Source organism: Eretmochelys imbricata, chromosome 21 (genome assembly GCF_965152235.1).
Source record: "Eretmochelys imbricata isolate rEreImb1 chromosome 21, rEreImb1.hap1, whole genome shotgun sequence".
In the NCBI taxonomy this organism is placed as follows: domain Eukaryota; kingdom Metazoa; phylum Chordata; order Testudines; family Cheloniidae; genus Eretmochelys; species Eretmochelys imbricata.
In genome coordinates, this window is record NC_135592.1 from 512439 (window position 1) to 535498 (window position 23060).

General features: G+C 44.9%; 1 protein-coding gene across 2 annotated transcripts in view; it reads left to right on the plus strand.

Annotated features, from left to right (window-relative positions):
- The window catches only part of TSPAN2 (tetraspanin 2), a 57556-nt gene extending 37203 nt beyond the window's left edge, over positions 1 to 20353 (plus strand). Inside the window, exons 3-8 of one of the 2 annotated variants that reach the window (XM_077839368.1) lie at positions 3543 to 3640; positions 4135 to 4209; positions 4841 to 4939; positions 11678 to 11749; positions 12768 to 12851; positions 15121 to 20353. In XM_077839368.1, the coding sequence (XP_077695494.1) occupies positions 3543 to 3640; positions 4135 to 4209; positions 4841 to 4939; positions 11678 to 11749; positions 12768 to 12851; positions 15121 to 15186 (494 nt within the window). In that variant the 3' untranslated portion in view covers positions 15187 to 20353. Of the gene's footprint in view, positions 1 to 3542; positions 3641 to 4134; positions 4210 to 4840; positions 4940 to 6695; positions 7297 to 7881; positions 8333 to 11677; positions 11750 to 12767; positions 12852 to 15120 lie in introns of those variants that run through there. The other variant, XM_077839367.1, reaches the window with a different exon arrangement.
- The last annotated feature ends 2707 nt before the right edge of the window (positions 20354 to 23060 follow it).

The window sequence follows — 23060 nt, forward strand, 5'->3', positions numbered from 1 at the left end:
ACCACTCCCAAGTTATCTCTGAAGCACTTAGCCATGAACAGCCAGCCAGAATATGGAGGCAGTTCACAGTGTTCCCATCAGCTATTGCAGGGTCACTCGGACCCTGTCTGATGAAATTGAGGGCAATATGAAATATGGCTGGAGGCAACAGGCCCTGCAGGAGGTGCTGCCTGCAGTTCATATGAGAAGGACTGAGTTTTACGAACATAACCACTTTACCAGACCATCTGACCATGGTTTGTCTCTCTTTCTTTATGACGCTGCCTACTATAACACATGCTGCTTTTGCTGGCAGCTTCTGTGGAAGAAAGTCCCTGGCCTTCACATGCTGATAACATGAGCCCCTCTCAGCTCATGTTGTCCGTCATTTTGGCATCTGCATCAGTATGCTATAAGGGCATGTGTGTGTTAATGGATCTGGGGTGTGGCTATCATACGAAGCACTAGTGTCCCTGCCATTTGTTCTGCAGGAAAGAAGCCACACTCCAAATAGAGAAGCATCTCATGTATCCACTGACCTATTGAGAGATGCCCCACCTCTGTGAAAGTAGAGCTCAGCACTGGGATTCACAGTGGCTGACCCTCAGCAGCTTCTTAGAGAACGTTGACTTTTTATTGCCAGTCTTTGTCCACAGGAGTTGTAATGTGATCATCTCATTCCATTTCTCCTGAGACATCAGTTTTCCAATAGGCCCCACACCTTCTCGATTCCAGTAGCCAGCACTATCCTCCAAAGCTGAAATACTGCTGCCAAGGACAGACAGCATCTTGCAATAGATCCTGTGCCTTCCCTTCTGGAGGAGACGGAGAGTGTCATGTCAGCCCTGTGCCCAGACATCCCAGCAGCATGGTTCCATGGGGCTTCCCACACTCACCCCCTGCACAGCAGTGAAGTGTGCTTCCCAACTACGCATTGGGCCAGCTGGCAAAACCAAGCCCATACGCTTTAGAAAAGCTAGGGAGGGTTCTATGAGATGGGTCCCATTAGAGGCCAGTGTGACTTTGCACTCTATATGATTTCATGAAAATATGCTAATAGGTGTGAATATAATGTAACTGGAATATGCTTCATGCAAAAGGTCTCTAGTAAGGTATCATTACAATAACATCAGCCACACTATCAGAGGCTCGTTCACCTGCACATCCACCAATGTGATTTATGCCATCATGTGCCAGCAATGCCCCTCTGCCATGTACATTGGTCAAACTGGACAGTCTCTACGTAAAAGAATAAATGGACACAAATCAGATGTCAAGAATTATAACATTCATAAACCAGTCGGAGAACACTTCAATCTCTCTGGTCACGCAATCACAGACATGAAGGTCGCTATCTTAAAACAAAAAAACTTCAAATCCAGACTCCAGCGAGAAACTGCTGAATTGGAATTCATTTGCAAATTGGATACTATTAATTTAGGCTTAAATAGAGACTGGGAGTGGCTAAGTCATTATGCAAGGTAGCCTATTTCCTCTTGTTTTTTCCTCCCCCCCCCCCCCCAGATGTTCTGGTTTAACTTGGATTTAAACTTGGAGAGTGGTCAGTTTGGACGAGCTATTACCAGCAGGAGAGTGAGTCTGTGTGTGTATGGGGGTGGGTTTTTGGAGGGGGGTGAGGGAGTGAGAGAACCTGGATTTGTGCAGGAAATGGCCTAACTTCATTATCATGCACATTGTGTAAAGAGTTGTCACTTTGGATGGGCTATCACCAGCAGGAGAGTGAATTTGTGTGGGGGGGTGGAGGGTGAGAAAACCTGGATTTGTGCTGGAAATGGCCTAACCTGACGATTACTTTAGATAAGCTATTACCAGCAGGACAGTGGGGTGGGAGGAGGTATTGTTTCATATTCTCTGTGTATATATAAAGTCTGCTGCAGTTTCCACGGTATGTATCTGATGAAGTGAGCTGTAGCTCACGAAAGCTCATGCTCAAATAAATTGGTTAGTCTCTAAGGTGCCACAAGTACTCCTTTTCTTATTACAAAGTTTATAATCTACTGAGTGTGATCATCCAGTTTATATAAATGTATCATTCTTATATCTGAAACTAGAAATATGAAATATAACTCTGAGGTCCTATTGTAATTATGCAAAATGTGGACCATTAATGGTGGTTTGGAATCTTGATGGCTCCCTTTAAGCAGGACAATTGGTTATAAATGGCTCTGTTTACTTGTAAGTCTTCCTGTGTACATGTGTGCTGGCAAGTGGGTAATGAAGTCTTACAGTGACATGAGATCATGTCACCTGAACTGGAATCCATCTTTAGCCTGGTGCTTTTCAATTTAGAAGGAAGGGTGGGAACCCAGAGAGGGACAAAGGATTCCCACCTTCTGCAAAAGATATATAAGGGGGTGGAACAGAACAAAGGAGGCTGCAGTCATGAGAAATCCCTAGCTAACACCTGAGCTGGAACAAGGACTGTACCAGGGGAAAAGATTGTGCCCAGACTAGAAAAGAGTCTAGTCTGTGAAAAAAGCTTATTGGAACATCTCTGAGGGTGAGGCTTCAGCTGTAATCAGTTTCTTACTGTATTAGGCTTAGACTTGTGTGTTTTTGTTTTATTTTGCTTGGTAATTTACTTTGTTCTGTCTGTTATTACTTGGAACCACTTAAATCCTACTTTTTATATTTAATCACTTTTTGCTAATTAACCCAGAGCAAATATTAATACCTGGGGGAGCAAACAGCTGTGCATATCTCCCTATCCGTGTTCTAGAGGGCGAACAATTTATGCGTTTAACCTGTATAAGCTTTATACAGAGTAAAACAGATTTATTTGGGGTTTAGATCCCATTGGGAGCTGGGTGTCTGGGTGCTAGAGATAGGAGCACTCTCTAAGCCGTTTTCAGTTGAGTCTGCAGCTTTTGGGGGACGCAGTTCAGACCTGGGTCTGTGTTTGCAGCAGGCTAGCGTGTCTGGCTCAACAAGACAGGGTACTGAAATCCCAAGCTGCCAGGGAAAATGGGCTCAGAAGTAGTCTCAGCACATCAGGTGGCAGTCCCAAGGGGGTCTCTGTGACCCAGCCCGTCACAGCCAGGTCAGGTGCTTCAGTGTCACAGGAATTCCGTGTGGCAAAGGCTCTCTCTTCCACAGAGAAAGTACACTCCAGGGAGATGTGATCCTGAACAGTGCTGACTTCAGAGGATTGTCTTTCCTGCTTCTTGTTCTGTGGTGACTAGCTATAAGATGATTCTATATGATGTGATGTATAAAACACAGTACCTGTTGGTGGGCAGTAGACTTCTTGCTGGACTGTGCAGGTTTCCATACAGGAGACCTGGCAGGTGGAACCCTTTTCATGCTGGCCTTTGTGGAGCTTAAGGAAGCTTAGGAGATCTAAGGAGGTGACTGGTTCCCTTTGGGGGACACAGCAGCCCTGCTGAGGAGCTGTAGAGATGGAGGGGACTGTCCCTTGGGGCACAAACACAGGACTGAGAATGGATGACAGGCTCCTCCCTGCCAGGAAAAGTGATGTAATGTCTGAAAGACTGTTCTGGTTTTAACTCTTCTGAGACTGACTGGTTCTGGTTTCCCCACAGGGCTGTATGTGCTGGTGGGAGCAGGGGCGTTGATGACGACAGTTGGATTTTTTGGGTGCTGTGGAGCAGTGCGGGAGTCTCAGTACCTGCTTGGAGCGGTGAGTGACAGGCTGGATGGACCATCTCTCTGCTGGAGGGTATTCTGATAGAAGTCTCCTTCAGGGGTGCACCATTGCATCACTGGTGGGAACAGCTCTTGGGTCAGAGATCAGTAACTTGATTTTACTCCTCATAATAAGCAGCTACTTTATTAACCCAACATCTCCAACAGGTCGCATTCAATAGCTTCCATGTGTGAATTTATCCCCTTGCTAGCTTGTCTCAGCTGCTGCCTCCTGGGACTGCCTCCTTTGTCACTTCCACCATCTGTAGCGACCTCCCGGAGTCTATTTCCACCTCATCTGCCCTTTATCTCATTGAAAATCTAATCTGAAAACACCACTCCTTCTCCCTTGCCTCTGCCTGCTAACACCTTCCTCCCTCCCTCAGCTGTTGTGTATTATTGAGCCTTGTGGAAGGATTTGGGATGCAAAGTTTGTATAAAGGGCCTTATGTAAAATAAACTAGTACAGACTCTGTTTCTCCTCTGCAGTTTTTTGCCTGCTTGCTGGTGATATTTGCTGCTGAAGTCACCGCTGGAGTGTTTGCATTCATAGGCAAAAAAGCGGTGAGTAGCAAGGTGATTCTGATGCTATGGGCTGGGTTTGGATTCCTGCTGCTGACTGATCCGAAGAGGTCAGGTAAAGGTCACATTTTAGGGAAGGATTCCACAGAAACAGGAGGACTCTGTGACCCTCTAGACATGGAGAGCTCGTGTTGTCATGAGCCTGAGAAGCAGGGCTTCAAAATGGGACATAGTCTCCATTCCCACATATGAACAGAAAATCCAACAGTATAAATAAACCCTGTATGTGAGAGTAATATCAACTTCAGAACTGCCTGGAGAGCTGTAGGGGAGTGGGTGATGCTCTGGGGAACTGTACATAATCAAAACAACGAACATCTCTTGTTAGTGAACCTCTCCTGGGTTCTGAGTGCCTGGCAGAAATATAGTAAACAAGTGCTGTAGGGTTCTGCCCAAGTTCTCATAAGTCCCCAAGAGCCCTGCTCTCCCAGAGCACCTCTATTACTGTTTCAGTCCACCAGATCACTAGGGATAAAATAGTGTAGAGGAGTCGCTCATGACTCTAGGGGCTGGAGAGGAAAGCCAGGGATGTATATTGGATTTGGAGTAGGATCTGATAGATCCCCTGTTGTCTCCAGTTCAGTATCTCAATGGACTTGTCTGATTTCTGCAGGCAGTACAGGAGGTCCAGACCATCTATGAAGAAGCTTATAAAGACTATGTGATGGACATGGGGAAGAGTAACAAAACTCTCATTCAGTTCCACACAGCTGTAAGTAACTCATGTGAGCTTAAATAGTGCTCACAGTGGTGGCACCCTTCAAAAATTGAATGCCAGGGTTTGCAGAAGGGTGACTGCTTCCCACTCTCTGGGCCCTGAGGGAGTGGAATTGAGGAGTTTGTTTAAAGGTGACCTGGTGGCTCAAGTGTATGCAGCTTGCTTTAGGTGCCAGAAGTCCTGGGCTCAAATTGCAGGTAAGTACTAACATGGGAAGTGCAAACTGCTAGACCTTCAATTTCTGAGTGAAATTCTGTGGGCTGCTTTATACAGGAGGTCAGACTAGATGACCATAATGATCCCTTCTGGCTTTAAAATGTATTAATATGCAAATATAACTGTGAAAAAATCAGAATTGGCAGGAAATTTCTGAATCAAACAGCATTTAAAGGGCTGCATCAGCCACAAAGGGCTCTCTACAGCACCAGCTATTGAAGGGGTTTTCTACATGGGAAGTTAATTGAGATAGTCATTCCCAATTAACTGTTGCTAACTGTCATGTGTGGACAAGCCTTAAGGCCAAACTGGCCCCATGCCTCATTCATGTACTTGAGGAAAAAATACCCTGCAGTGACAATACTGTGGCTTCCTGCTCCCCAAAGCAAGGAATGTTCCCCATCGGTTTCTGCAGCTGGTGTTTGGGCCAAGTTCTCCCTAGAAAAACTAATGGTGAATGAATACTGTCACCACCAGGGATCTGGACAATGACATTTGTTACCATAGAAATGAAGAAGCCACAACCAGGCGTGCAGTGCCAACGATTTCTCTTGTACCTCAGTTTATCAATGTGTTTCCTCCAACACAACATTACACATGCCCTTCCCCCTCCATCCTGTTCCTTATAGCCATAGTGCTGAGTAACTCCAATAACTGACAACAGGGCACAGGCTTAAGAATAATCCAAGGGCAGTGGACTCTGTTCACCTGAGTCGTGGGCAGATCTGGTCTCCAGTGCACTAGAGGTGTTATTTGCCCAACTAGAAAACAATCCCCAAAAGAATCTACAACAACCAGCTTTGGCTTCTCCAGCAGGGTCCACTCCAGCTCAACAAAGAGGCCTTTTTCCCATGCAATGCATCAGCACCTCTCTCTGTCAGACACATGGGACAGTTAGCCCTCATGTCCCTTGCTCAAGAGCTGGATGAGTTTGTGAGCATCCCTGAAACTTAGCCGAACAGTAGCTGTACAGACAGTAACTAATTACACCCTTGTGAGAGGTCGTAAACCTTCACAGTGGGGACTGAGTTCACCTCTATGTCTGTATGGTGCCTACCAGGCCCTACTGTGATGTAAACAGTATTAAAGGTAGATCCTGTCATCATTCCCATTGCACAGCCAGTGAACCTGAAGCACAGAATGAGAGACTTGTCCCAGGCCACACAGCAAGTCAGCGACCAAGCCAAGATTAAAACTTAGCCCTGGTCTACACTAGGACTTTAGGTCGAATTTAGCAGCATTAAATCGATGTAAACCTGCACCCGTCCACACAATGAAGCCCTTTATTTCGACTTAAAGGGCTCTTAAAATCGATTTCCTTACTCCACCCCTGACAAGTGGATTAGCGCTTAAATTGGCCTTGCCGGGTCGAATTTGGAGTACTGTGGACACAATTCCACGGTATTGGCCTCCGGGAGATATCCCAGAGTGCTCCATTGTGACCGCTCTGGACAGCACTCTCAACTCAGATGCACTGGCCAGGTAGACAGGAAAAGAACCGCGAACTTTTTAATCTCATTTCCTGTTTGGCCAGCGTGGCAAGCTGCAGGTGACCATGCAGAGCTCATCAGCAGAGGTGACCATGATGGAGTCCCAGAATCGCAAAAGAGCTCCAGCATGGACTGAACGGGAGGTACGGCATCTGATCGCTGTATGGGGAGAGGAATCCGTGCTATCAGAACTCCCTTCCAGTTTTCGCAATGCCAAAACCTTTGTCAAAATCTCCCAGGGCATGAAGGACAGAGGCCACAACAGGGACCCGAAGCAGTGCCGCATGAAACTTAAGGAGCTGAGGCAAGCCTACCAGAAAACCAGAGAGGCGAACGGCCGCTCCGGGTCAGAGCCCCAAACATGCCGCTTCTATGATGAGCTGCATGCCATTTTAGGGGGTTCAGCCACCACTACCCCAGCCGTGTTGTTTGACTCCTTCAATGGAGATGGAGGCAACATGGAAGCAGGTTTTGGGGACGAAGAAGATGATGATGATGAGGTTGTAGATAGCTCACAGCAAGCAAGCGGAGAAACTGGTTTTCCCGACAGCCAGGAACTGTTTCTCACCCTGGACGGGGAGCCAGTACCCCCCAAACCCACCCAAGGCTGCTTCCTGGACCCGGCAGGCGGAGAAGGGACCTCTGGTGAGTGTACCTTTTAAAATACTATACATGGTTTAAAAGCAAGCATGTGAAAGGATTACTTTGCCCTGGCATTCGCGGCTCTCCTGGATGTATTCCCAAAGCCTTTGCAAAAGGTTTCTGGGGAGGGCAGCCTTATTGCGTCCTCCATGGTAGGACACTTTACCACTCCAGGCCAGTAACACGTACTCGGGAATCATTGTACAACAAAGCATTGCAGTGTATGTTTGCTGGCGTTCAGACAACATCCATTCTTTATCTCTCTGTGTTATCCTCAGGAGAGTGAGATATCATTCATGGTCACCTGGTTGAAATAGGGTGCTTTTCTTCAGGGGACACTCAGAGGAGCCCGTTCCTGCTGGGCTGCTTACCTGTGGCTGAACAGAAATGTTCCCCGCTGTTAGCCATGGGGAGGGGGGAGGGTTGAGGGGGTAGCCACGCGGTAGGGGGAGGCAAAATGCGACCTTGTAACGAAAGCCCATGTGCTATGTATGTAACGTTAACAGCAAGGTTTATCCTGAAAGAGTGTAGCCACTGTTTTATAAAGTGTCTTTTTAAATACCGCTGTCCCTTTTTTTTCTCCACCAGCTGCATGTGTTTCAATGATCACAGGATCTTCTCCTTCCCAGAGGCTAGTGAAGATTAGAAAGAAAATCATGCACTCATGATGAAATGTTCTCTGAGCTCATGTTGTCCTCCCACACTGACAGAGCACAGACGAATGCGTGGAGGCAAATAATGTCAGAGTGCAGGAAAGCACAAAATGACCAGGAGGAGAGGTGGCGGGCTGAAGAGAGTAAGTGGCGGGCTGAAGACAGGGCTGAAGCTCAAATGTGGCGGCAGCGTGATGAGAGGAGGCAGGATTCAATGCTGAGGCTGCTGGAGGACCAAACCAGTATGCTCCAGTGTATGGTTGAGCAAAGGCAGCTGGAGCACAGACTGCCACTACAGCCCCTGTGTAACCACACAGGGGCCCTCCACACCCAGACGCCCAAGAACGCGGTGGGGGGGCCACCGGCCAACCAGCCACTCCGCCACAGAGGATTGCCCAAAAAAAAGAAGGCTGGCATTCAATAAATTTTAAAGTTGTAAACTTTTAAAGTGCTGTGTGGCATTTTCCTTCCCTCCTCCACCGCCCCTCCTGGGCTACCTTGGTAGTCATCCCCCTATTTGTGTGATGAATGAATAAAGAATGCATGAATGTGAAGCAACAATGACTTTATTGCCTCTTCAAGCAATGATTAAAGGGAGGAGGGGAGGGTGGTTAGCTTGCAGGGAAGTAGAGTGAACCAAGGGGCGGGGGGTTTCATCAAGGAGAAACAAAGAGAACTTTCACACCGTAGCCTGGCCAGTCATGAAACTGGTTTTCAAAGCTTCTCTGATGCGTACCGCGCCCTCCTGTGCTCTTCTAACCGCCCTGGTGTCTGGCTGCTCGTAACCAGCAGCCAGGCGATTTGCCTCAACCTCCCACCCTGCCATAAACGTTTCCCCCTTACTCTCACAGATATTGTGGAGCACACAGCAAGCAGTAATAATAGTGGGAATATTGCTTTCGCTGAGGTCTAAGCGAGTCAGTAAACTGCGCCAGCGCGCCTTTAAATGTCCAAATGCACATTCTACCACCATTCTGCACTTGCTCAGCCTGTATTTGAACAGCTCCTGACTACTGTCCAGGCTGCCTATGTACGGCTTCATGAGCCATGGCATTAAGGGGTAGGCTGGGTCCCCAAGGATACATATAGGCATTTCAACATCCCCAACAGTTATTTTCTAGTCTGGGAATAAAGTCCCTTCCTGCAGCTTTTAAAACAGACCAGAGTTCCTGAAGATGCGAGCGTCATGTACCTTTCCCGGCCATCCCACATTGATGTTGGTGAAACGTCCCTTGTGATCCACCAGAGCTTGCAGCACTATTGAAAAGTGCCCCTTGCGGTTTATGTACTCGCCGGCTTGGTGCTCCGGTGCCAAGATAGGGATATGGGTTCCGTCTATGGCCCCACCACAGTTAGGGAATCCCATTGCAGCAAAGCCATCCACTATGACCTGCACATTTCCCAGGGTCACTACCCTTGATATCAGCAGATCTTTGATTGCGTGGGCTACTTGCATCACAGCAGCTCCAACAGTAGATTTGCCCACTCCAAATTGATTCCCAACTGACCGGTAGCTGTCTGGCGTTGCAAGCTTCCACAGGGCTATCGCCACTCGCTTCTCAACTGTGAGGGCTGCTCTCATCTTGGTATTCATGCGCCTCAGGGCAGGGGAAAGCAAGTCACAAAGTTCCATGAAAGTGCCCTTACGCATGCGAAAGTTTTGCAGCCACTGGGAATCGTCCCAGACCTGCAATACTATGCGGTCCCACCAGTCTGTGCTTGTTTCCCGAGCCCAGAATCGGCGTTCCACAGCATGAACCTGCCCATTAGCACCATGATGCATGCATTGGCAGGGCCCATGCTTTCAGAGAATTCTGTGTCCATGTCCTGATCACTCACGTGACTGCGCTGACGTCGCCTCCTTGCCCGGTATCGCTTTGCCAGGTTCTGGTGCTGCATATACTGCTGGATAATGCGTGTGGTGTTTAATGTGCTCCTAATTGCCAAAGTGAGCTGAGCGGCCTCCATGCTTGCCTTGGTATGGCGTCCGCACAGAAAAAAGGCGCGGAACGATTGTCTGCCGTTGCTCTGACGGAGGGAGGGGCGACTGACGACATGGCTTACAGGGTTGGCTTCAGGGAGCTAAAATCAACAAAGGGGGTGTCTTTACATCAAGGAGTATTTCAGGCAGGACTTCACGGAGGGTTCCAATAAGAAATGGTGCACCTAAGTTATTGTTCTTATTGGAACAATGAGGTTAGTCTGGCCTCTGATTGATACATGACTAGATTTACCTTGCTGCACCTTCTCTGTGAGTGACTGCAGTGTGACCTAGAGGAATGAGTCCCCTAGACAGGGGAGGGGGGAAGCAAATGCGTACAAAACAAATCTGGTCTATTTCTTGTTTTGATCCACTCCATCTATCTTTTACATCTTTGGCTGGCAGCAGATGATGCAGAAGGACTGCAAGCCATCCACATCTCATGGCTGCTCGGCAGAAGATGGTGCAATATGACTGCTAGCCATCCCCATCTCTTGCCTGCCCAGCAGAAGATGGTACAGTACGACTGCTAGCAATCCGTATTGCCTGCCTGCTCACCATAAGACGGTTCAATAGGACTGACTGCAGGACTAAAGAGAATGACCTGGTCAAGTCACTCCAAACTTAGTCCCTGCGCCCATGTCTGTCCAGGCGCTCCCGGCCGACGCGGCCAGGAGCACCTCGGACATGACGATGACGGCTACCAGTCATATTGCACCGTCTGCTGCCAGAAGGCAATGGGTTGCTGCTGCTGTGTAGCAATGCAGTACCGTGTCTGCCAGCACCCAGGAGACAACTGTGACGGTTACCTGAGCGGGCTCCATGCTTGCCGTGGTATGGCGTCTGCACAGGTAACTCAGGAAAAAAGGCGTGAAATGATTGTCTGCCCTTGCTTTCACGGAGGGAGGGAGGGAACGGGGGCCTGACGATATGTACCCAGAACCACCCGTGACAATGTTTTAGCCCCATCAGGCATTGGGATCTCAACCCAGAATTCCAATGGGCAGCGCAGACTGCGGGAACTGTGGGATAGCTACCCACAGTGCAACACTCCGGAAGTCGATGCTAGCCTCGGTACTGTGGAAGCACTCCGCTGAGTTACTGCACTTAATGCACTTAGAGCATTTTCTGTGGGGACACACACACTCGAATATATAAAACCAATTTCTAAAAAACCGACTTCTATAAATTCGACCTGATTTCGTAGTGTAGACATACCCTTAGAGCCCTACTTGTGCCCAAGTCTGTGTTCATTTCGTGAAGCAATGCTGCCTCCCATAGAGATCAAGCCCTTCCTGTTGTCACTGCTTATATCATTCCAACATTCTTCATAACTAACATTTCACAACCTCTGAACCTCTTGTCCTTCTCCCATGCCTATTAATTATGACCCAAAGAGGAATTCCAAGCATTTTCTCAGAGATGTGTAAATGGGAAAAACAAACCCACTGAAACATTCTGTTGATTTATCACTAGCCACAAACCCAATAGCATGTTCTGTCTGTAATAAAGACTCTAGCATACTCTGCTGCAGCTTCAACGTGGTGCCCACATTTTTACACATAGTGCTTGAACTATTTCTGTTTTCCTGGGTAAAGGGATTTAGAAACTGCTGGCCTGTCCATAGCAGGGATTTGTATTGCCTTGAGCAGTCAGGCCCACTTGCTGCCATTGAATGCAGAGTCTCAGTAGGAAACTAGCCTGTAGTTTCTTCCTTTTTTGACTTTCTGTCTCTCTCTCAACTATGTAGCTTCAATGCTGTGGTAAAGAAAGTGAGGTTCAGGTGAAGCCCACCTGTCCAGAGGGCATCCAGGTGCCCAAGGTGAGTGTCTTCTGTGCTGATTGTTTTAATTACCGTTCCCCACAGATATGTCAGTTTGAAACAGAAGTTTCTCTGACACACAAGGAGCAAAAATAGCACTAATGATGACACTGGGACGGACTTAAGTTTATAGCCCAGAGGAGCTAGCTGAGGAGAGACTATGTCCACAGTCGGATCAGCCGGCTTCAGATGATTCAGATATCCTTTGTCCATATCAGAGTTACTTAAGATGAAATTGGAGAAATGTGCAAGTAGAATCATATTCGGGAAAGTCAGAGCAGCTATCTGCCCTGAATAAGCTCCAGCACCTTCTCAGCCATGGGCAGTTCTGTGCAGCTGAACAGCATAGAGGCAGAGGAGAGTGAGGGATCAGACTCAGAAATGTGAACAGCCCCTGCTCTTGTTGTCTGCAGCCTCCCTACCACCTCCCCAGGTAGCTGTGGCAGTAATGTCACACAGTCTGAAGAGCAGGGGCACTTAGATGTTGGTGTCTAGGAGTCTGAATGAAAGGCCTGCTGAAGGTTGAATTATGGCATGTGCCTGTCTTCACCATGCTCAGAGGACCCTGGCTAGGAACGTGGCCAATTAAAATGAGGGAAACACTCTCATTTCTAGTTTTTGTGGCACCTGCCTGCAGTTGCACCATTATCCCGAAAGGCCATATTCCCCTGATTTAGTGTATCCGGACACATAGCTGGCTTTAACTTGTGGGGAAGCTATTAATGAAAACCCACATGTGAGTGCTATTGAGATGGCACATGGGTATACAAAGGAGTATGGTGAGGACAACAAAGGAGATTATTCCTGGGAATTTAAAGCCTATTGATTGCTCAGATGAGGGGAGAGTAAGCTACCTAGTAGCAAGAAATGTCGAGCAGGGCACAAGGTAGAGAAGGCAGATTAGCAGACAGGTCACTGTGTTAGCCTTTCTCCGTGTACATGAAGGCAAGAGTTTAGGGAAATGATATAGAAATATTTGTCTAGGAGTTAAGTGGAACTTTCATTCTGTTTTTAATAGAACTGCCTGGATGAAATCCAGAATTTAATTAACTCGAATCTGCATTTAGTTGGAATCGTTGGAATTGGAATTGCTGGCATCACAGTGAGTAAATACATCATATCATTGTCTTTTCTGTCTATATGAAATCCCTGCACCCTCCCCGAGTCCATATTTCCTGGGAGATGCTCTGCAGTAGCTGCTGGGGAGATTTCCATATGATATCAACTGTCCCTGACGCTTTTCTTTGAGAGTCACTCTCACTCTCCACATAAATTTTGGCAAGTCCCAGTTTTATCAGTTTATTTTTCATCCCCATAGAGTGAATACAAGCTATCTGGGAGAAATTCCACTTTGTTACTGTTGTAAATCAATATAAATTAATAATTTCAGCCAAAAAGGCTGAGTGTACTGAAAACCAACCAGCTATCCTGAGATTTCACCCATTCCAACCCATTGTTGGCACTGGTGTTGTTTGTCCCTAAATATTTGGATCCAAGCTGTACACTCATAATGGATTTGAACATGAAGGATGATGTGTGATTTAACCAGTTGCTTGTAAGGAACTGATTTTCCCAGGTCACGCACATTAACAATCTGGTGAAGGAAAACCTATGATATTGTGATAGATGTTCATGGCTTACCTGGAAGCTAGAAATCAGCACATCCTCATTCCTATGCCCATTGCTTTAACAGAACTGAATTTAAACTAGGCAGATGGCTTCAGGATATATCCCTCTTCTAACTGTTAGGTATCCAGATTAAACAACACCATGTTGTCAGTGACTGATTCATCTAATCGTATCCCCAAAGCTTCTCACTTCACTTGTTTTAAACTTCATCTTCTCCCACAAAAAGTGTGCTTTGCCATTTCCAAAAATCTGTGCGTTCATAACTGAGCTGTGTGGCCACTAGATGTCACACTAGTGCATGAATCCAGCAAGAAGACACATCAAACTGACAGAGGCTTGGAGATTAAAAGCATTTTCCAGCCTGCATCTGCTGCGATCTGCTCCAGATTCAGCAGCCAATGACAGTCTGAAGACACAGGATGAAACAAGATTTCTGAGGAATTACACTCCTACCTGCTCTCTGGAGGAGGAAGTTAATGGAGTTACCTGTACTTTCCAAAGCTCACTGAGTTCAGATGTGGGAGGAGGGTTCATATATTTCAAACTAAAGAGCATAGTAATATGGTCGCTACACCTGACCTGTGGGGATGGAGAGAGGCAGGGGGTGTTAAACATTCTCAGAAATATGGGAAGGTCATAACAACCAGTTAGCCATAGGCAACCTGAAATGTGACTTTTCTAAAATATAATGGCATGCATGGAAAATATGGCAAAGCAATCCAGATGGAACAGAGCCTCAATAAGCAGGCTGTTCAGTGCCTAAGAGTACGTGTGCACTGCATACAGGGATCCAATCTTCATAACGTCCCATTGAAATGGGCACAGATATGGTAAAAGGAGATATCAGATGCCACGCACTTGGGGTCCTCGTGGTCCTGCATTAACTTCACAACTCTCAGGCATCTGGGCTGGAAGGAGAAGCAAGTGCTAGTCCATGGCTCCTATGTGGTAAGGCTGGCCAGCTGTTGTCCTGTGTTCCTGGGGAAGGGATTCAATGGCATAGCTTGCCTGTTTCTCATGATCATGGATGACGTCTTTGCTTATTGCCTGTAAACTCTGTTCTGGAGCTAAAAACTGTGACTAGGGAGGAATTACTAGAGACTCTAGCACCCTCCATTGGATTCCATTTTAACCCCTGCAGTTTCCTGTGCTTTAAGACTATGGATTCTATTTACATGCAGTGTATAAACTTGCCTCATGTACAGTAATTATTAAGAGTTTAAGTTTCTCTCTAAACCCACAGTATCCTGCAGCAATCCCATACGTTAGCCTATCTTACACCCAGAGCTGAGCTCTGCTCTTATTCAGAAGTACACATGATACTCCATGAACAGAGACCTCCTATAACCACGTTTCTGTGCTAGACTGAAATTCAGGTCCTCTGTTTCAGTGCTGGATTTGATACCAGTGACAGTGCTGATCTTGTGTCAGTGCAGACAGTATCAGTAATAGTGTTAATGATCTCCCCAGTGATATTTGGGAAGGGCATTATGCTTGCAGAGCATTTAAAACTTCCATGGCACTGCTATGGGCATATCATCTTAGCTCTGAGGAATGATGATGTTTCTTCCATGTTAACGGTCTTCTTTCCTGAGACTTGTGGAGAGGAACAGTCATCTGTGCCCACTACCCCTCTGGGAAGATCATTAGATTGTTCTGAAATGACAGTTTTGTAACTATATCTACTTTTGTAAGAGGAGGCATTCCATGGAAATCTCTAAATCACATTCCTTCTCTTTTAGATCTTTGGCATGATATTCAGCATGGTTCTCTGCTGTGCTATCCGCAATACAAGGGACATGCTCTAAAACTCACTGCACAATTTCTATGCTCCGGGACTTCCAGACTTTACAAGACTTTACAAGATGCATTCTCAGAGTTTAATAATTGTAATACATTTTTGATTAGTGTTTTAACCAACCGAGAGGAAAAGGCCTCATTTGGTGAGTGTGAATTGCATTAATTGTGTTCAAACTTTTAAGTCAGAAAACTGAAATGAGTAAAATGAGGGTTTAAAATGTACTTTCCTAAAATGAAAAGGCAAAGATGGTACCTAAAATTAATTTGTTTTTAAATATCTTTGCATATATATGGCTGAGTGCTTGCGCATCTATATACACTGGATAAGCACCTGCCTGTCTCCACGTATGGATCTGCAAGAGTGCACAAGTACAGATATCTGTATATATAGTACATTGTGTGGGTGAATGCATGCATATGACATATGTTGTGTGGGCACATGTTTGCATGCACATTCCTGCAGTGTCCCCACTATGTGAGAGTGTGCATAAAGCCCTGGCATATATACAGGTTGAAACCCTTTCATAGTGACCCCTGTTGGCTAATAATCAGTGTAGGAGCAACTGCCATTTTTAAAATAAAACCTTTAATGTAGTTTTTATCCACTAATCCCAAAATTAAAAGGAAATACAATTAATAAATAGGATTTATTCAAATGAGTTGATATCTAAGGGCCTGTTCCTGAAAGTATGTACGCCATGTGAGTAGTCCTGTTGACTTCAGTGTCACATGCAGAAGTGTTGGTAGGATTGGGCCCTACATCTGAACAAAGAAGGATTCTTGGGGAGTCCTAGGACCAGGCGAAAGGGGAAGGGTTAAGAGAGAGATGGGAGGCTGATGGGCAATGCAGAGTCAGTTATACCAGGATAAAGCGTGCCTTGGCTTCCCAACCCAGTCTGTGTGACAAAATCATGGTTATGCATTTGAAAGTCTCTAAAATCCTATTAATTTTTAAAGCGGAGATTTCAAAAGAAAGGGCCGAAGAGAGCTGAAGCTGACAGTCCCACACTGGGAGCAGCTAGCATGGACTTATACTTGTACAAAGCCCAAATGACCCCAGCAGAACCCCACACAGCACAGAGGCTCGTGCAGGATTGAAGCCTTTATCCAGAAAAGCAGCAGAGTTGTGGGATATCTTGTGCCCAAAGACTTTGGCTAGCCGTGCTGTAGGGAACAAATAAATTGTGAAGACTGTTAGGGAGAAACAAAAGTGGCACTTTAATACCTTCATTTCTTCCTCTGCTCTGAACTACTGCGACTATCACCATTTCAGCAGGGCTTTTACCTCAAATCTCTCGCCCTCTCCTTTGGGTATAAGGGCAGGAAGTAAAGGCAACACATTTTTACAGAGTCATAAAGAGTCATTTTCTTATTGGCAATTATGCTTTGCGGGTAAGAGATGTAAGAATTACACTGTATCCTTGAAATACCTCAGGGCTTGAGTTTACACAGCTTGCTTCCATATTTTTATTTTTCTTATTTATTCACAGTAGAATGTTCCTTTTAAAACAGCCTGGAAGTATTCTCCCCACAAAGAGAAAATAAAGTACATGAGAGACTAAGAGTCTTATATTTTTGGCTCATTTCATTTGGGAAAGCAGGCTCTTTCTCCCCCCTCCCGCCCCCTAAATGTTTCAGAAAGGGGGCTGTGCTAGAGATGTGCATGAACTCATGTAGTAACCCTGCCTCTCTGCCTGTCCTGTCCAGCTTTCTAATGCAATTGTGATTTGGTTTTCCTGGGTTCCAAATTAGAGAGTAAGTATAATGGAGAAGGGCTCGTCTCGACTGATGTCTTAATAAAATGATCTTTGCTCTCCAAAAATCTAGTGCAGTTACTATAATAGAGTCTTTGCTCCATTTAAACATACTGGAAGGATGTAGGACTTCAGGAAATATTTCCTATATCAGGGCATTAATTCAAGTACTGCGTGAATCCAAGTGCATGGGTTTGTATGTAATACAAATACCCAAGTGTGCAGCCCTCACGGTCCCAAGGAACCTCATATTTATACCACCTCAAGCTTATTTTGGTGCTGGAAATCATTCTACTGTTATACCTTTTCTACAATTCATTTAATAATATTTGAGTGTCAGACCTGCCTGTCCTTTACATTTGCCATTTGTAATTTCTCACGAGCAGCATTTGAATGGCCATTGATATCCTAAGGCAGCTGTGTTCTACTAAAAGTAAAGCAGCTGGGTATGCAACACACTGCTATGCCAGGAATTTCTGGGCTTAGCCTCAGGCTCCCCAAGCCAACACAGAGACAGTGTGGCTGGCTCCAAGGAAGAGAGTTAGGTTTGCATCCTTCTGCAGTGACCTCACTGGAGGAGAGTCTTGTGGACACACCTTGTGTAAAGGTAGGGGCTGAGGAGGTTACTGCACTAGCCTAAGGCCAGAACTTCAGGACCTGACAAAATAGTTCACTTTTAGGAGAGAGTATGAGTCTCTCGACAAAGCATAGAGCCCTGTGGCAGTTCTGTGGAGCTGGGGAATACCCCATAAAGAGAAGGCTGGCAAAAAATACACATAGCTATACGGAAGCAGTTGTCTTAGCCTTTGCCAGTCAAATGAAAGGGTCTTTGCAGACCAGTAGGCTGTAAATAACACACTAGACAGACATGATGGCATCAGTGATCTTTTATTAACTAAGACCTAACTTTTGTGAAAGACGGGTCTGTACATTGCTGGCCTCACCGGTTCTCCTGGTCTGGATAGTACAGATAACTGTAAGGCTCACTGCATCCCATGTAGGAGGGCATTTACTGTACACACAGATCCATCTCTCTCATACACACTCTGGAATGAATATTTTTTTAAACACACACAAACACCTTTGCCATTTTTTTTAAAAATTACTGAATCTTGTTTGGCACTAGAACAGGAATAAATAGCCAGAGTTTGCTTCCGTTTTCACTTACAGCAACACGGAGTCAGCCCGGAGATGCCCACTTCTGCTTTTGAGATGCACCAGTACAGGAACTGGTGCTTGCAGAAAACTTTTTGCTTGTTTACCTCTAAGTGCCTTTTAGAAACAGAGACGAGTGCCAGTAAGAAAAATATTTCAATACATTCAGACTTGAGTCACCTTGCTTTCTAATGAAATAGTTTTTTTCTATACAGTGCTTTCATATTTATATACATAACAGTTATGTGTACTCTGGGTTCTAATGCTATCCAGAAATATTGGATGCACTTTGTACTGAAGATCAGGAATATAATGGTACCAGTTATTGGTTTAATTCTCTGGATTATTATTGTGCATCAGGCCAGGAAGCAGCATATTTAAAATGTCTATCAGGGCCTTTAACAAAGTGTGGCCTTCCCATCTTGCTATTTCATGCTGTTGTTTTGTAGACAGTATAATACTGCATAAGTAACAGTTTCCTCTATCCTGTATTAGCATTTGAAGGACATTTTACTCTGATCCAGTGGTTACTAGCAATAGGAGGTGAAATTACTATCTTATTCTTGCCGGCCCTTATAACTATTATTAGGATTCTTCTGTAGTGCTTTACAAGCAATAACTAATTAGACCCTTCCTTGGCATTTCTGTGGCTAGACTGAGCAATCCTGTTTATAGTACAGTTGTGGTTGAGCTATAAATCCTACCCTGACATCTGGGAAGAAAAATACTCTCAGTTTCTGTGGAAATATGCCCCATTCGTTGTGCTGCTTCCCCTTTGGTTTAAATCTGGCACTCTCATTTTATTTCCAAACTCTGCACTTCTGCCAGATGGCACAGCACTCTTCCCAACATGCTCCATCTGGCTACAATAAGGAAACTTTCTATAGCATCTGAATCAAAACCACTCAAAAATATAGTCTGTGCTAGAAAATCAGCACATCAGGATTGAATTCATTCAACCCAATTCTGTCCTCAGATACGTATGTGCACGAGAACATCCAATGCACCGATCAGCTCAGGGCTCCCTCTAGACCAGTATCCAGTATCTCACAGTGGCTAGTACCAGCTGCTTCCAAAGAAGTTGCCAGAAACATCTGTAGCAAGCAGCAGTGTGTAGGGGAAGTTCCTTCCTATTCCCATCAATTGGCTTATTATTCTCATTATTCATATAATTGTCTAACCTCTTTTTAATTGTACTGAGCTCCTGAAATTCTCATTGACCTCTGTAGGAGCCATATGTGCCTATTTGAGGGCAGAATTTGACTAGTTTTGGTAGCCTTCCGGGGCCAAGCAGGAACTGAGAGAAGTAGATCCCTGGAATATCCATGCAACAAAGAGTTGTGTTTCATTTCCAGTTGTCCCACTGGAAACAAGTGGGATTGTTCCATGGCAAAATATATTCCATCCCTACTGAAAAAGAAAGAGAGCTGTTATCTGAACCCTTTTAAACCCACTTTTTGTGGCCTTTGGGAGACTAACTCCTTTAAATTTTTTGTTTCATGTTCTCTATGTATATAAATCTCCCCACTGTATTTTCCGCTGAATGCATCCGATGAAGTGAGCTGTAGCTCACGAAAGCTTATACTCAAATAAATTTGTGAGTCTCTAAGGTGACACAAGTACACCTTTTCTTTTTGCGAATACAGACTAACACGGCTGCTACTCTGAAACCTATTTTTATTAAATGTACATTATAAACATAGCTCACCGTCAAATCCTTTCCCCTTCTGTGTTGGCGAATTACGATGCTCGTGTCTTTACCTCCCTGCGAGACCAGGATTGTCTCTTTTACATTGCCTGAGACATGCATTTCCAATACTGAATGCTTGTTCCTGTATTCCAAGTACTAACATTAGGCAGGACTGGGACATCACGTTATTATTATAGGGCCTGTGAGAGCAAGAGCATTTGTCTATATGAAAGTTTCTCTGAGTTGTAAATGTTGGTCACGTGATTGTGCTGTTGCTGAAACTAGTTTTCATTTGACATGTTCTGAACTGGCTTTTATCGACTTTGCTGTACTGAATTTAAAGATTCTAATAAAAAATAACCTGAAATAAAAGAGAAGTGGAGGAAACAAGTCTATGAAGTCCAAGTTTTTGTGGCCTCACAGGAGTGCTAACTGGCCCTGTCATTCACATACATACACACACTATATACTTCACCCTGCTTGGGAAACTTCCAGCTGTGGGAGCCCCACAGTTCTTGTATGAAGAACAAAATTCCAAACACTGCTGCCAGTGATGCACTGGAAATAGTCCTTGTCACCAAGCTGAACCCCTTTGCCCTCACTCTATGCACTTTGCAAGTCAGAACATCCTATGCCTTGTTTCTCAGTAACAAATCAGACAGTAGTACACCAGCCCAGAACCCAAGACACTAAGCACCAGCTCTGTATTTAACAGTGGCGGGGTGTCCGTCTAACTACAAAAGCGCATTTTTCTGCTGTAACCCAGCATCCCAGTAACTTTGAAGGGTGCAAAGATCTCTGGGGGAAAAAACTGCTGTGATAAACTCTCTCTTTGTCCTTATACACTTTTTCCTAGTTCCTTCTCTTTCATATCCTGGCCCCATTCTCCAGGTCTTTCCACACTCACGTCGGTTGCTGAACATTCCCATTTACTCTGTGATCCCCATCCTGTCTCAATCAAACCACAGCCCCCACAGCCCAATAAAGCTCTCATAGTTTGAACCATGCTCAATGACTTTTCAGTACAGTAGGTGAACACAAGGAATAAAGTTGTATAGGAAAGGGATATGTATTAATAAATCCTGGAATTGAGGTCTATCTGAATTCAGCTCATGCTTTTCACACATTATTATTTGTATTACTACCATGCCTTAGTGATGTAGCAGGAGCCCCATTATGCTAGGTGCTGTACAAACAGAACTAAAAGATAGGCCTTGGCCCAGAGAGCTTACAATCTAAGTATAAAACAGAAGACAACAGAAGGATACAGACAGATGTAGGAGTACAAGGAAACAGTGAGACAATATTGATTAGCATGCTAGCCAGGGGTATTCATTGTCAAGTGTTTTTGTAGCCAGCATGGCAAAGGCAAGTTTTCAAGGAGGGATTTGGAGGGGAATAATGCGGTAGCTTTGCAGTGTTTACAGGTAGCTCCTCCCAAGCGTGAGGGGCAGAATGGAGAAAGCATGAAGATGCTTGTTTGAAAATATAAGAAATGGACAATGGGGACTGGCAATATTGGCCAGTTGGAAGTGGGAGTCAACTTTCTTTCATGCCTCAGGAAGCTTGCTCTTCTCTGAGCTCCCTGCAGTTTGTGGAGTATTAGATCATGTGATGACCAGATCTGAATGCAGTATACCAGGTGTGGTCAGTCACACGAGACCTGTATAAAGAAGAGTGTCACCTCCCTGCTTCATGACATGATGACTGTGTATATGGCCCAAAATTGTTTTGGGCTTTTTTGCAACCATATCACATTGCAAACTCAGATCTAATTATCTGTCACTATCTCCCCTAGCTCCTCTCATCGGTATTGCTTTCCATGTTTTTTCCTCTCATTGAAATATGTATTTTGAATCATTTCCCCCGCAGTGTATTAGCTGTATTCATCCAAAGGGAGCCTGTGACTCTATCTGTATCTCCATGCAAGAAGGCCAGGGGATCACTTCTGGTAGTGAGTTTCAGTTGTTCCAATTGATTGTCATAAACTGAATCTGATATATGTCGTGTAAGGTATCATTGGAAAACTAATAGCATACTGATCATTAATAGTCTTGTGTGGTATATGTATGGTAAATGCCCAAAGGACATACAAATATGAAGGAAATGTGAAACTAAAATATGTTTAGCAGACAAGTCAGGCAGGGTAAACAGGTTCCTCCCAAAGGACAAGCTGACACCTCCAGCAGATGTCATCACAGTTGATTAGCAATCACATGTCAAGTGGCCATTTATTTGCATCGGAGAGGGCAGGAACAGATCAATTTGCATTTTAGCAAATACCAGCAGGGGAAGAAACCAGCATGGTTTCACAAAACTCACCACAAAACTCCATGTTGAACTTGAATAAACATCATTGGGGGGGCAACTTTCAGAAGAATCCATTTCATTAAGTTCACAGAACTATAAAAGAAATGGGCAAAGAACCCCAAGTTATCTTTCACCTATGAAAATAAGGGGAACTAGCACCGTGTATATCTGTGGAAGATCCTGACTGAAAGACAGTCAGCCATGCTGGACAAAGAGTGATTGGTGAATGAAACCATCTTAAACAAAGTCTGTACTTTGCTAAATTGTTTTAGACTTTTAGAAGCATGTTTTTTCTTTTATTTGCTTGTAATCATCTCTACCTTTATTTCTTTTACTTGACATGACTTACCCTATGTCCTGTTGTTAATAAACTTGTTTTATTTTAATCTAAACCAACCCAGTGCTGTATATGAATTGAAGTGATTGTTTACTCAAGTTAATGTGGCAAGCTGTTGGGTACTGACTTTTTAAAGGTGCAAACAAACCTTATTATGCTTCTGAATGGTCCAGGAAAGGACTGGACATTTCAGGACACATGGTTTGGGGAAAATTCAGGACTGGAAGTGTGTTTGAAGTCACTTGGATAACCAAGGCTAGTGGATACCAGTATGGCTGGGATGTAACAAGCAGGCTGCTAGAATCAGAGCTGTTAGCACACAGACTCTTAGTACATGCTTGTCTAATGGCTATCAGTGTACAGGCTGTGAGCCACAGCAGGAGAGCATTGAAGGCACCTAGCCCTCACTGGTCTGGATTGCACCCCAACGTGACAGAACCTCCTAAAATGTTCTGCCCTCATGCCCCACTTATATTTTTACTGTCCTCATTAATGTTTGTAACTCATCCCAGTTTGGGATTATCTGTGAATTTCATTAGCATGCTGTTTAATTCCTCTTCCAAATCCTTACTGAAGATATTATATAGGAATAGGCCTAACGTTAGTCTTTGTGGTACCCCAACACACAGTTCAATA